Source organism: Natrix helvetica (assembly GCF_964273705.1).
Source record: "Natrix helvetica genome assembly, chromosome: 2".
Classification (NCBI taxonomy): Eukaryota; Metazoa; Chordata; class Lepidosauria; order Squamata; family Natricidae; genus Natrix; species Natrix helvetica.
The window spans coordinates 75,161,705-75,175,223 of record NC_138552.1 but is presented as its reverse complement, the minus strand read 5'-3'; the positions used below and the strand labels follow the sequence as shown (position 1 = coordinate 75,175,223).

General features: G+C 40.0%; 1 protein-coding gene across 5 annotated transcripts in view; it reads right to left on the bottom strand.

The window, feature by feature from the left end:
• SMARCA2 (SWI/SNF related BAF chromatin remodeling complex subunit ATPase 2) overlaps positions 1–13,519 on the bottom strand; it is a 120,588-nt gene that overhangs the window by 72,989 nt on the left and 34,080 nt on the right. For all 5 annotated transcript variants that reach the window (XR_014174438.1, XM_081942061.1, XM_081942062.1 and 2 more), the window contains exons 4-8: positions 12,926–13,246; positions 12,148–12,231; positions 10,491–10,740; positions 3,536–3,662; positions 1,833–2,006 (exon numbers count right to left, since the gene is read on the bottom strand). Coding sequence is in view for 4 of the 5 variants with exons in the window: in XM_081942061.1 (XP_081798187.1) it covers positions 1,833–2,006; positions 3,536–3,662; positions 10,491–10,740; positions 12,148–12,231; positions 12,926–13,246 (956 nt within the window). In the remaining variant the exon portion in view is untranslated. The remainder of the gene's footprint in view (positions 1–1,832; positions 2,007–3,535; positions 3,663–10,490; positions 10,741–12,147; positions 12,232–12,925; positions 13,247–13,519) is intronic.

Here is a 13,519-nt window from a genome sequence, read left to right as displayed (position 1 = left end):
TCAGGAACAGACTTCCGGTTTGCTCGGAGGTTCATTTTGACTGCTCTGGAGGCTTCAGGGAAGCGTCCTGAAGGTCCCTGAAGCCTTCGGAGCGCTCAAAACGACCCTCCGAGCAAACTAGAAGTGACTTCTGGTTTGCTCAGGCAAACCAGAAGTGACTGCCAGTTTGCTCGGAGGTTCATTTGACTGTTCCGGAGGAGTCAGGGAAGCATCCTGAAGGTACCTGAAGCCTTCGGAGAGCTCAAAACGACCCTCCGAACAAACCGGAAGTGACTTCCAGTTTGCTCGGAAATTCATTTTGACTGCTCCGGAGGCTTCAGGGAAGCGTCCTGAAGGTCCCTGAAGCCTCCGGAGGGCTTCCGGGGGGGGGGGGGGAGGCTATTTTCGCCCTCCCCAGGCTCCTATAAAACCTCTGGAGCCTGGGGAGAACGAAAAAAGCATGCAAAAAATGAGGGGGTCGTGCCTGTAGTGTGTGCATGCGCACTGGGTATGTGTGTGTGTGTCACACATTGCATTATGGGTCCGGCACGCCTGCACACCCCCCTGCTCTTCCCCCACTTATGGCACGCGAGCCAAAAAAGGTTCGCCATCGCTGCTCTAAGGGCTGCATCCAAGGAAATAGTTTCTAATCCAGCTAAAAAACATTGTTAAGAACTATTTTTAGTCATTGTTTCTGGAATTATAGTTCTCAATGAGGATCTCAAAGTTCAATTCAGATATATCTAAAATGCAGAAGAGGAAATCCCCGTTAAAACCTAGTTAGCATTTGTGAGATCAACTATAGATTGATTATTTCAGAAAGAGAACATAGCTTGTGTAAAAAAAAACCAAAGTTCAGTTCCTAATATTTCCATTTTTTAAAAAGTCATAAAAAGTTAGCAAGCAATGTCTGCTAACATGCCAATCAATGGAAATAGTATTAATTCCATTGGATATATTTCTACATCATAATTTCTCATTAAAAGACTCCAAATATTGAATCCACCAAAAAGAACCAGAAGCATAAAGTGGCTTCATTTCCTGAAATGTATATTAGGACAAGCTGAACTTGATGCTGAAGAACATTTCCAATCCAATATCTGATATTTACTAGTAGATTTGGGAGAGACTAAAAGCCTAGATATTCACTTCCTGCCAGGTTCGGAAGTCCTGAGCTTCTGCATCTATCAGTTTGTTACATATCAATAACCCCAAAACACAGAATGACCCACTCTGTCATTTGGGTCTAATGAAGAGTATTTTTTTTATACAATTTATGTCAGTGAAGTGTGATGGCAGGAACAAATGTGAACTTTCACAAAAAAAGCTGATAGATTTTTTTCAACAACCAGGAATGAGTTTCCACGCAGCAGCATATGCGGGTGACTGGCAAAACGACAAAAACAGTGTTGTGCCAATGCTATGCAAGCTCCGCCCCTTTCGTACATGCCTTGTGCTCTCACACGCATGGGTGAATGGGACGGAGCTTGCCTCACAATGGCACAACAGTTTCATTTTGATGAAAGCACTGGATCCTGTGGACACCTCTGCATCAGCAAATTCCAACTCTTTCAGATTTTTTTCCAACTTATGTATTGAGCTGCCGATTCATTGTGACTCCTTCTCATTATGTTAATACACGAGACACAAAAGAAGCAGCTGGATCTTCCTCCAAGCTCTGCATGGGCATTTCACTGACAAATGGACTACAGAATAATGAAAGCCAAACCAGCATATCTAGCAGGATATAAAAGAAATGAGTGGGCCGTTGACAGATTATTCCATCCACTTGTAGAGGGGGGGGGGGGGACATACAAACTGAACAGTCCCAAAGTCACTGAAGGGTAAAATACCTGGTGCTTCTGTCTACGTTTTCTCTCCTGCTCTATTTTCTGTTGTTTCTCAAGTTTCTCGGTCATTCGGGCTTCCCTCAGGGTTTGCCGCTTGCTGCGTTTGTATGCCTTGGAGTTCAGAGCAGTCTCCAAAGTTGTGTCCCGACGCATGCACGCCACTACTTCTTGTCGCAGCTGTGAACCAGAAGAGATAGCATTTTAAAAGGAAATTGGGTCTCAGCAGAGAAATTGCACTGATTAAAAAAAACAGAAAGAAAGGGAAAAAAAGCATTTCAAAGTGTTCTTTCCATTTTGTTCTGGAATGTCTAATATAAATGTGATGGGACTTCCAGTTTTTAAAACAAGTTTGACGATCAAATAAAGCGAGTTACGGTAATTTGAATTTGAGAAAATCTAACTAGGCAGTACTTAGCTTTAAAAGGAAACAGATTTTATCCATTCAGTTCTGGCATTTAAATGAAAAGGGGAGCAGCAGTGTCAAATTAATTTCTTTCCTGATTTTAGTTTCATAAACTAGGTCTGTACTTATTGTTCTGTTTTTTGTTTTTGTTTTGTTTTGGTTACACCGTTGTTTGTTGTGATCGGGTTGCTTTTGTAAAAAGAAAAAAGAAAAGTGAATAAAATGATTCTCAGCTTGAAGCCCATATTGTACAGCAGGTGGAACATGAAGTCATTAAGATATAATAATTAAAATAAATAAAAGATAAAATAAAAATAATAAACTTGGAAAGAACATTCTCCTTAAGCCTAACCTGTTTTATGAAAGATTTTAGACAGTAAAATAAATTGTGCCTAATGTTACAGAAAGTGCTGCTGGTGTTAAGACAAGCATGCCCAGAAATATATACAAAGACAAAATAAAACTTCTGGCCAAGGGAGATTCTGTAACTTCTGATGATAAATCGGTCATTTGGTATCCAATCCACAAATTGTTCCTTCTTGTTTCATTATCAGCTTGCAACTTTTTTAAAAAGTGAAAGTTTTGTTTGATACACACACACACTAACAAACATTAACAAATGTTCATGTACATTTCCTAATATATGATTTTATATTTCCTTTTAGCCCAATGAATTTTGTTTTTGCATCCTTTTACGTATGGTAATGCTTTCTGTATGCTGAGATACTTTGGTGTCATAATCTGTTCCATGCGAATCGCAAGGAAAGCCCACCCCAAGATCATCAGCAACGTTCAGGACAATGTTTTTCTTCCATGGAAATGAGAACTCATTTGCTTCTATAACCTTGCAGGACAGAGAATTGTGTAAGAGATAAAACAGGAGCTGCAATAAATACCGTACTTAAACTTAACACTTAGATTTATATTCGCTCCAGAGTGCTTTACAGCACTCTCTGAACAATTTACAGCGTCAGCATATTGTCCCCAACAATTTGGGGTCTCATTTTACCAACCTTGGAAGGACAGAAGGTTGAGTTAACCCTGAGCTTGTCAGGATCGAACTCCTGGCTGTGGGCAGAGTTACTTGCAAAAAGTGCATTCTAACCACTGCACCACCATGGCTCAATTGCAGCTGCTGTGCGTCTCTTCTATAGGTTGAGCTCACACGAGACACATGAAATTCATTGGTACACCAATTACTCTTTAGTTTTAAAATAGAATGACTGACATATCAAGGCCCTAAGTGTCTGATCACAAATAAGTATCTTTCCACTACCACCACCACCCCAGTGTAATGCATTACCTGGCGCTGGAAATTTAGTAGCCTAAGCGCTTTCAACTCCACTGTGGCTTTAGTCCTCAGATCTGGAGGTAAAGAACCAGGCAAATTTTCTAATTCTTGAATTCTGTGTGCAATTCGAGCCTGAAGCCTAGATGTATAAGGACACAAGACAGAAAATTTAAAAATAAATAAATAAATAAATGTGTCAGTTCCAAGTCTCTTTCAGAATCTCTTGGCCTCTCTAGTTTGCTTTATGCATGCATATCTTTTTGAACTCAGAAGACCCTGTGTTTTAAGACAAATAAAGTGAACTGAGCATTAGGTTTTTTTTTTACTGTTGAATACCCCCACACACACACACACACACAGGTGCGCAAACATTTCGTGCAAAGGAATCTGGAGTTTTCAAATGCTACCGTTGTCAAGCCGCACAAAGCTGGCCAATTCAAGAATGGAGAACCATTCAGATTTTTAAAAAAAAAAACTTCCCTGGCTGGATAAAAACTGTACAAGTTCTCAGGTAGACTTATAACAAACCACTTAAGGGGGTGTCTCTTTCAAACCCGGGCCCCTACCCTAATACTCCTGCCCCCCCGCCCCTCCTTTAGTATCAAGGCATGCAGCCAAGCCCATTCATTCTCAATGGCCAGAATTCCTGGGAACAAGGATATCATATCTATAACAGTGGTGGCTGGAGCAGTTGTAAAAGCTCTCTTTTTAACGTATGTGGGAAATGTAAAAACAATTTGAAATACCATAACGACTATTTTAAGGCTACTGGACCATGCAGCATATAATATCGATATATATAATCAAAGAATGGAAATGCAGGAACCCATAGTTTGACGTGAACATGAAGATATTCCAAACTGGGTCTCCTGACCTTTGTTGCTGCACAAAGACCTTATATTAAGAAATGTTAGAACAGCTGGTCTATATGATCACGCTGACAGCGTTCCAAATAATGCACCCATTGAAAGCAGAACTTCGAGGCAGGTGGATTCCTCAAAGAACAACTTTATTGGATACATCATATTGGCACAGCCAGTGAAAACCAGCTCTAACAGTTCCCACAGTTTTCACCTACTTAAAAGAGTAAAAATCCCCCCTCCCAGGTGTCCCCAGTCACATCCCACTGAATGGAGGCCTGGCATCTGAGGTCTTCCTCGGCCCGGTACAAGTTCCCGGTGGTTGTCGCCTCTGCTCGGATCTTGGGCTGGGTCACCGCCAGGAGGGCGATTTCTGTCAGCATCGCTGGGGACTACAGGACCTCTGTAGGGGTCTGCAAGCTCTCCATGGGAAGTCACGCCCTTTCCCCAATTCTCCATCTCTGAGGTCTTCCCTGAGTCTTCTCTACTCCTCTCAAAAGATCTGGTGAGCAGCCAGGGCTCAGGATCCCGGAGAGTGGCTCCGGCTGGAGCAGACAGTTGGGAGAGTTGGTTTAATGACCGTGTTCCGAGTAATGCACCCACTGAAAGCAGAACTCTGAGGTTTTGTGGCACAGCCGGTGAAAACTAAATCTAATAGTTCCCATGGTTTTCACCTAATTAAAAGAGTAAAAATACCCCCCCACACACCAGTTGTCACTGGTCACATTGTCCAGTGAAGATGGGTGGCAGGCTTCTCTCCTCCTTCAACAGCCACCTGTTTCATTGCCTTTGGTTCCCACAGGAAAACTTTATTTTGATTGTATCTGGGCTATCTATTTCCCCCTCCCTTCCCCCTCTCAGGCTTCCTGGCAACTATGAGGCAGCACAAGACAGCTTCATCTAAGTTCGCTTCAGAGTTGACACATACTTCTAACACACCAAGCTAGTGCAGATGAAGTGACATTTATCTGTTATCTAGCATTGACAAACCAAGCATACAGCCTCCAGAAACAGTTTTCCCTATTCACAGAGTCCTTTTTTTCAGCTATCCTTAACAGCAGTTAAGCAGTCCAAGACCATCATCCTTGGCTAACGTAATCTTCAGCCTACAATCTGAAAGCTGTTTCAAATGGTGTATTGAGATTCTAATTAAATGGGTTGCAACTACCCTCAATTGTGGCTAAGATCCTTGCTAAAAGATTCCTTAACTGTGTTAGCAGCGAAGAGGCAAAATTGACAAGTAGTTATAGTGAAGAAGTACACAACCTTCAGGGTACTGTATTTTTCGAAGTATAAGATGCACCGGAGTTTAAGACTCACCAACGTTTTGAAGAGGCAAATTTTAAAAAAAGTAAGTAGGTAGATAGAGGGATAGAGAGGGAGAGAAAGAAAGAGAAATACAGTAGGTAGGTAAGTAGAGAGAAGTTAGGTAGGTAGGTAAAGGGATAGAGAGAGAGAAATAGAGATAGATAGAGAAATACAGTAGATAGGTAGGGGGAGAGAGTGTGTAGGTAGGTAGGTAGAGGGATATAGAGAGAAATAGAAAGAGATAGAGAGATAGAAATACAGTAGATAGGTAGGGAGAGAGAGAGTAGGTAGGTAGATAGAGGGATGGATACACATACACACACACACACACAATAGATAGGGAGAGAGAGGAGGTAGGTAGAGGGATAGAGAGCGAGAGAGAGAAATACAGCAGGGAGGGAGGGAGGGAAAGAGAGAGTGTGGGTAGGTAGATAGAGGGATGGATACACATACACACACACACAATAGATAGGGAGAGAGAGGAGGTAGGTAGAGGGATAGAGAGCGAGAGAGAGAAATACAGCAGGGAGGGAGGGAGGGAAAGAGAGAGTGTGGGTAGGTAGATAGAGGGATGGATACACATACACACACACACAATAGATAGGGAGAGAGAGGAGGTAGGTAGAGGGATAGAGAGCGAGAGAGAGAAATACAGCAGGGAGGGAGGGAGGGAAAGAGAGAGTGTGGGTAGGTAGATAGGTAGGTAGAGGGATAGAGAGAGAGAAATAGAGAGAGAGACAGAGAAATACAGTAGACAGGTAGGGAGAGAGAGAGAGAGAGAGTAGGTAGGTAGGTAGATAGAGGGATAGAGAGAGAGAGAGAAATACAGTAGGTAGGTAGGGAGAGAGAGAGTAGGTAGATAGGTAGATGTTCCCAGGTGTATTTATCCACGTGCTGGAGAAGGAAATTGCTGACAAACCTTAAGACATTGTTTCTACTGGTACAGCACTTGATCAATGTAATTCTCATCGGTTAAAGAGCTTTCCAAAAGGGGAAAAAAAAGTTTTTGCACTCTGCAAACCTCTGAAAAACGGCCCGTTTTTCACGAAAACGCCCCCATTTTTTTCCAAATAAAAGGCATGAATAGCTTGGGGGGACTTGCAGAGTGCTCCTGGGGGGTGGTGGGGAGAGCAAAAACAATTGCTTGCATAGCCTTATGGCTTATAGAGTGCTGCTGGGGGCTGGGGGGGGGGAGAACGGCCTATTTTTTACTCATTTCTGTCCTCCCTAGTCCCCAGGAGCTCTCTGAAAGCCTTCATAAGGCTATGCACAGCCATTTTGGTGAAGGGAGCAATGCTTCGGGAGGCAAAAAATGCTGTATTCGATGTATAAGACCCACCCAGATTTTCAGCCTCTTTTTTGAGGAAAAAAGATGCGTCTTATACTCCGAAAAATACAGTAATTTCTAGGCCGTTAAAATGGTGTTGTAGCCACAATGGCTCATTTGTCTTAATAACTGCTATCAATATAAAGAATATGTTTAATCTCAAGCATATGCATTGAAAGAAGCTACCAACAATATCAAATTATCACCATTGCCGTTAAATTGAAATCAAGTTTAAAATCTGTAGTCCTTATTTAGTATTTCCAAAATAAATAGAGGTAAAATGATCATTATTATAAATTATGACATTTAAAAGGAAGAGGCTCAGAGTTGCTTTTATTTAATTACTATAGCATTGTATCAGACACAGAATTACAATTTATGTGGCATCTTGGAATACTTTATGGCAATCTACTTTGTCCAAAAATGTAGGCATCAAATACTTAAATCATCTTCACTGCCTAATCTTTAAAACAGATGGGGGGGAGGCTATTTTTATCTTATGGGGGAAATATTAAAAGCCATTAAGTCCTAAAATCGAGACACAAAGAGGAAAGCAGTTTTCTGAAGCCGCCAGTTAAGGGGCTTTGGGGATTTAAGCTAACCCTGCCCAAAATTTGTTTAATTAATCTCCACAGTGTAGTTATTTGTCTTTTTCTAAGCAGAATGAGAATTCTTAAAGGGATGATAAAGATCTTCTTGCAAAAGGGCACCATCCCCTTGAACCAACTGAGCACAACTACAGATGTTATTGGATTCCGGAGTAGGTGCCACAACTGCAGAATGATAGCCCAAGGAGCAAGGAGAGGCAATTAAAAAGACCCATTTGATATAATCCACTCTGCTCATCATTTCAGGACAATAACATATGCAATTTTTTAATGAGTAGTAAGAAGAAAAGAAGCTTTGCTCATAGTGGAATGACATTAAATTACACTGTACATTATTCATTTCAGACGAATTCATTAAGATTAGAGAAGAACAAGTACTTTGTTTTGTTAAGTGTAAGGAGGGCTGTTTAAGAATTTGTGCATACATTTATTAAACTGGCCCAGCTTTAAACTGCAAAGAAAATCGAGTTGTTATCAACATGTTAAATATGTGAAGGCTTTATAGGTATTTTTTTCACAACAACACTTAAGAAGACACTGTATGTTAAGCATAACGAATTTGACAGACACATCATACTGCACTTTGACCTGCGGGAAATGGCTGCAAAAAAGCATTTGAAATATTAAGCAACATCAAATACACAGGATAACTTTTAGAACATGAGAACTTATTTTTCTTCATTTTTCTGTTTTCATCAGACTTAAGAAGGATGAACAGAAATTAGAACACAATTATTTGAATTAGACGTAGAGAATGGCAGCAAGGATGATCAGGGACTAGAAATTAAATTCTGTGAAAAAAGACTGAAGGAGCTGGCTATATTTAGCTCTGGGGCAAAATCTGAGTCGGGGGCGATATGATAGCATTCTTCAAATTCCTGAAAGAATGTCATACTTGAAGAAGGTCAAGACCTAGTCTCTCTTGTTCAGAAGTGCAGGACAGGGAATAATGGATTTAAAGTTACAGGAAAGAGGATTCTAATGATGGGTTAGAAAGAAAACTTTCTGACAGTTATGAGTACTTTCACAGTGGAACCAATTACTGTATCCAGAGAAGCAATGGCTTTTCCTTCATTGCATGCCTGTAACTAGAAGGTATCTGGAATACTTTAGTTTGGATTCCCCCACTGAATAAGGAGTTGGATTCAATAGGACAAATGGCTCCTTTCACCTATATGATTTTAAGACATTCTTAAAACATTAAAGCTTGCCCAAACAAAATCAAATGAATTTAAGTAGAGATACTTCTTATTGGGACTTATTCCAATTTTAATCTGACTTAAATGTAGTTCCTTTCTCCCATTACTGAAATACAAAGTTCCAGAATTATTATTATTATTATTATTATTATTATTATTATTATTATTATTATTATTATTATTATTATTATTATTATTAACTTTAGAGTAAAATTGTTTTCAGTATAAAGCTTGGAAAGTAAAAAAAAGCCCTCTACTGAATCACGAACACACATATACTGTATACATACTCAGAGATTTAAGGAAATGAAATGAAAAGATAGAGGGAAATGTAAATATTTATACATGCACATAAATCAAATCTGTACAACCTTTGAGCCATCCAGAACAAAAAAGCTGGCTTGGACTAAAGAAAAAAATAAAAGGAAAGAGATGCCCAATCAATGGGCTATATCATTTAGGAAAATTATAAATTACATAAACTGGATGGCAAATGAATTTTGATCTTGAAAAACAGATGAAGGATCTTCTTTATTAGAATACTGAATGGATAGAAGTTACTTTATATAAAAGGAAAATGAGTACTCTCATGTAGAGAGGAGATCTATTTTTTGTCTCTTAATCCTTCCAAATACACATATACCATATTTTTCAGAGTATAAGACGCACCTTTTTCCCTCAAAAAAGAGGCTGAAAATCTGGGTGCGTCTTATACACTGAATACAGCATTTTTTCCCTCCCGAAACCCTGCCCCTTCACCAAAATGGCCATGCACAGCCTTTAGGGGGCTTCCAGAGTGCTCCTGGGGGCTGGGGAGGGCAGAAATGAGCGGAAATTGGCCATTTTTTGCTCAATTTTGCCCCCACAGCCCCCAGGAGCACTCGATAAGCCCCCAAAAGGCTATGCATGCCCCTTTTTTTTTTGACAAAAACGGGCCATTTTTTGCTCATTTTTGCCCTCCCCCAGGAGCACTCTACAAGCCTCATAAAGGCTTTGTGGGGGGGGGGGGGACGGAACCCAGGCCTGTTTTCACAAAAAACAGGTTGTTTTTGGGAGGTCTGCAGAGTGCAAAAACTTTTTTTTTTAATTTGCCTTTTCAAAATCTTGGTGCGTTTATATTCTGAAAAATACAGTAAATACTTTTTTCATGCTTCATTCTGTCATTCTAATATGCCCAACTCATGAAAATTGACTGCAATAGAAAAAATATAATAGCACAATTTTATGATTTCCGAACACATTTTTTACAGTAATTGATTTTACTTAAACCTGGTTAAAAAAAAATTGTTTTTTAAAAAAACGATAGGAATTTTGAAGATTTCTGTTTAAATCCAAATTCCAATCCCAAATTGACTGGTAATTATTAACAGCCTATTTTCTTCTAGGATTTGAAGAATTTCCTTTAGCAATCGTTTGTGGTTATGCCCATAAAATTTTCTCTAGTTCTGAAATGTTTATAATAGGATGCCAAAAGTTAGGGATTAAAAATTTGATTCAGCCTTCCCATGCCCTTAATTTCCCAGCCCTACTTCCCAGCTGATTTTCAGTCCTTTTCCAAAAAAATAAAATAATTGCTATGAAGTTTGGTTTAAAAATTTGAAATGACAATAAGAATCATAGCTCGCAAATCAAGCTAATCTGAAACACTCCACTTTGGTCTATTACCTATATTCCCGTTCCTGAAGAATTTCAACAGGATCCAGCCCCTGAGGCTTTTGGATGGGGCTGATACGGTTCTGTTTTTGCTGCAGCTGAACAATAGGCGAAGGCTGACTAGCTGCAGGCTGTGGTACAGAAGGACCTGGCATTACAGCTGTGGGCTGGGTAGCAGCAGGGGCAGGTGATGGTCTTCCACTTGGAGGAGGAACAGCCAACTTTTGGGGTGTACTTGAGACATTCATATCCACTCCTTGCCCTGGAAAATAAAAAGTGAGATAGAAGACATACTGGTAGGCTACGCCCACCCTGGCTCCGCAAGGGCAAAAAAAATATCTCGATATGTCATGATATGGCCTGTGATGCAATTGAGTTTGACACTCCTGATCTAGATCAAATGATATCAACTTTGATACTTCTACAGTATTTACAGGCATTCACATGTGCATACTAACGGAAGCATGAATAACATGGTGTTTAGGGTTTTTTATGTTTAATTTTATGCCTAAAATAAACATCCCGCATGAAAGTAACATCTCTTCCCTAATCTGTGATCACATTAATTACTTTCAATTTGCTCTGATTCTCCAGTTATGTTTTTGGTTTCTTAATTATTCCTGCAACGATGTTTGTAAAACTGCATCATAAGGGGGGAGGGGAGGTCAAAGGAATCACGTTAAAGGGATTTCAGATGCAAACCCACAAAAGCGGGGTGAACAGCTTCTATTCATTGCAGACAATTAAATTATCTTTCAGTCAAGAACCTGGAAATGCATTAGAAAAAGGTGAATAGGCTTTGAAACTTTCTATCTGTTATTCACACCTCTGATAGACAATGTAAATATTTTTGCCTGGGATTCCAGAAGCCGAGCAACTGTGATTTTTCTAAATGTTATTCAGCTAGAAAGCAGTGAAGTGTCTTTCATATTCTAAAAAGAAAGGCAACAGTAGAATAGATAACTGGAAGGTAACTAAAACCAAGCTAGGAAGAAGAAAATATAAGAAAAATATTTTTCAGAGATTATTGACACTTTTAAAGTCTTGTCAAAATCTTAGATCAGAATCTCAGAAGCAGAATATTGTGATGACTCCTTGAAATGAAAGCTTGTTCTTTCCCACTAGAACTATCATTAAACCTCATTTCTCATGTGGGCATAGCATAAAACATTGAATAAAAGGATTGGAAGGGACCTTGGAGGTTTCCTAGTCCAAGTCCCTGCTCAACCAGCTATTCTGGACAAATACCTGTCCAGTCTCTTCTTGATAACCTCCAGTGATGGAGCATCCACAACCTCTGGAGGTAAACCATCTCACTGATTAATTCTTCCCATGTCAGAATATTTCTCCTTAGTTCTAGCTTGGATCCCTGTTTAATAATCACCCATTAAACTTTTGTCTATTGGAGATACTTCACAAAAGGAACTTTGGGAGGAGAAAAAAAGGGGGAAAGAACACTAAAACGTATCATGGTTATCTCTGTTCTCTTATATCTGGGGAGAAAACTATCTATTATTGTGAAGGTGTGCCATTAAGACAATTTAGAAAGGAAAGGATTTGAAAAGACCTTTTTTGCTTTTTCTTTCCCCTCCTCTTCTCAGATCACAACTATCATGGTTAACTGCACATGAACTGCTGGTAGTTTTGGGTTATGGTCCTGCAGTTTTACCTTCTGGCCAAGTTTTTGGAGCCATGGCAGCTGTATGTCCTGGCATTCCTGAAGCAACTCCGTGTCCAGGCATGGGAACTACTCCTGCAAGGAAAAATGCACATGATCTCTTATCAGAAGATACCGAGAACTTTTATGCAAACAGCTTCTGTGCCTTAGGGTGACTTTTGGGAAATTCCTTCATATGAATAGTGTGTGTATGTGTGTGGGAAGGGAGGCGAGACGTGTGTTGTTAATTAAACATTTAAAGTTTACATTTCAGTAGATGTTTTGAAATCAAAATGTAGTGATGCCCCTTCCTCTTTTTTTTTTTTTTTTTTTTTGCTCCATTTACCTAGTAGTTCATACTAAAATTAAACACATACAGGAAATAGACAATTTTTTATTTGAGGGCAGACTCTTTTATTTCACTTCGGGGATCCCTATGGAATTCAATACAGCTCTCTTTCCTTCTTTCTCTGCTCTGAGGTAAACGCATAGAAAATCTCTCACCAGGACATTACAGGAAATGCATATTCCAAGCCCCCAGGTAGAAGTTGGCTTTTCTAGGGTTCAAATTACTCGGGATCCCAAAATGCCTCTGTTGTCTGTACTACTCAGCCACATTGCTTCTGCACACACCTATGCACTGAAGCAAAAAACCCCAGGACTCCCTTTTACTCCTTTCCCCACAAATTTCCCCCCTCTTTGAATTCCGATTTACACGTAATAGAGGAAAGGACACAATTTTGTCCTCAGCCTTGCATAGGTATTATAATACTGAAGGTAGCCGTTTTACCAGATGATTTGTAAAGAGCCTGTTGCTGCTGAATCCCAGGCAGTGACCTTTTTCCTTGTACAGCAAGCTGAATGTTTTCAGGGATTTGCTGTCCTCTAGCCAGCATTTTGTATGCTAAAATCTGAGCTCGGAGCTGATGCAACTGGACAGGACTGAAAGGTGAAGGGCCTCTACTGGGTTGGCTCATCACTTGTGGGTCTCCAGGCATCATGGGTCCTGGCTGACTCGGTTGCATTTGGGGTGGAGTTGGACCTCCTCCGGACATTGGACTAGACACATGCTCAGGTGCTCCCAGGGGAGACGGATGCGGAGACATATAGCCTGTTCACAAAAACAAAAGAACCAGAAAATTCATGATTGTTTGGTTTCCAACTAATAAGCCTTAACAACCGAGTACTGCAATAATCATACTTTTGCATGCAAATATATTCTTCCAAAAGACTCCTAATTCGCAAGGGAAAAAAGAAGTTATTAGGCACACTTCCTTTAGGCACATTTAAACTGAGCTCTTATTGCGAATAACTTTGTTTTCCATGTTAAAAAAAAAAAACCTATTAAACCAAAGAGTGGTCAAAATAATAGAATGTCTCTTCA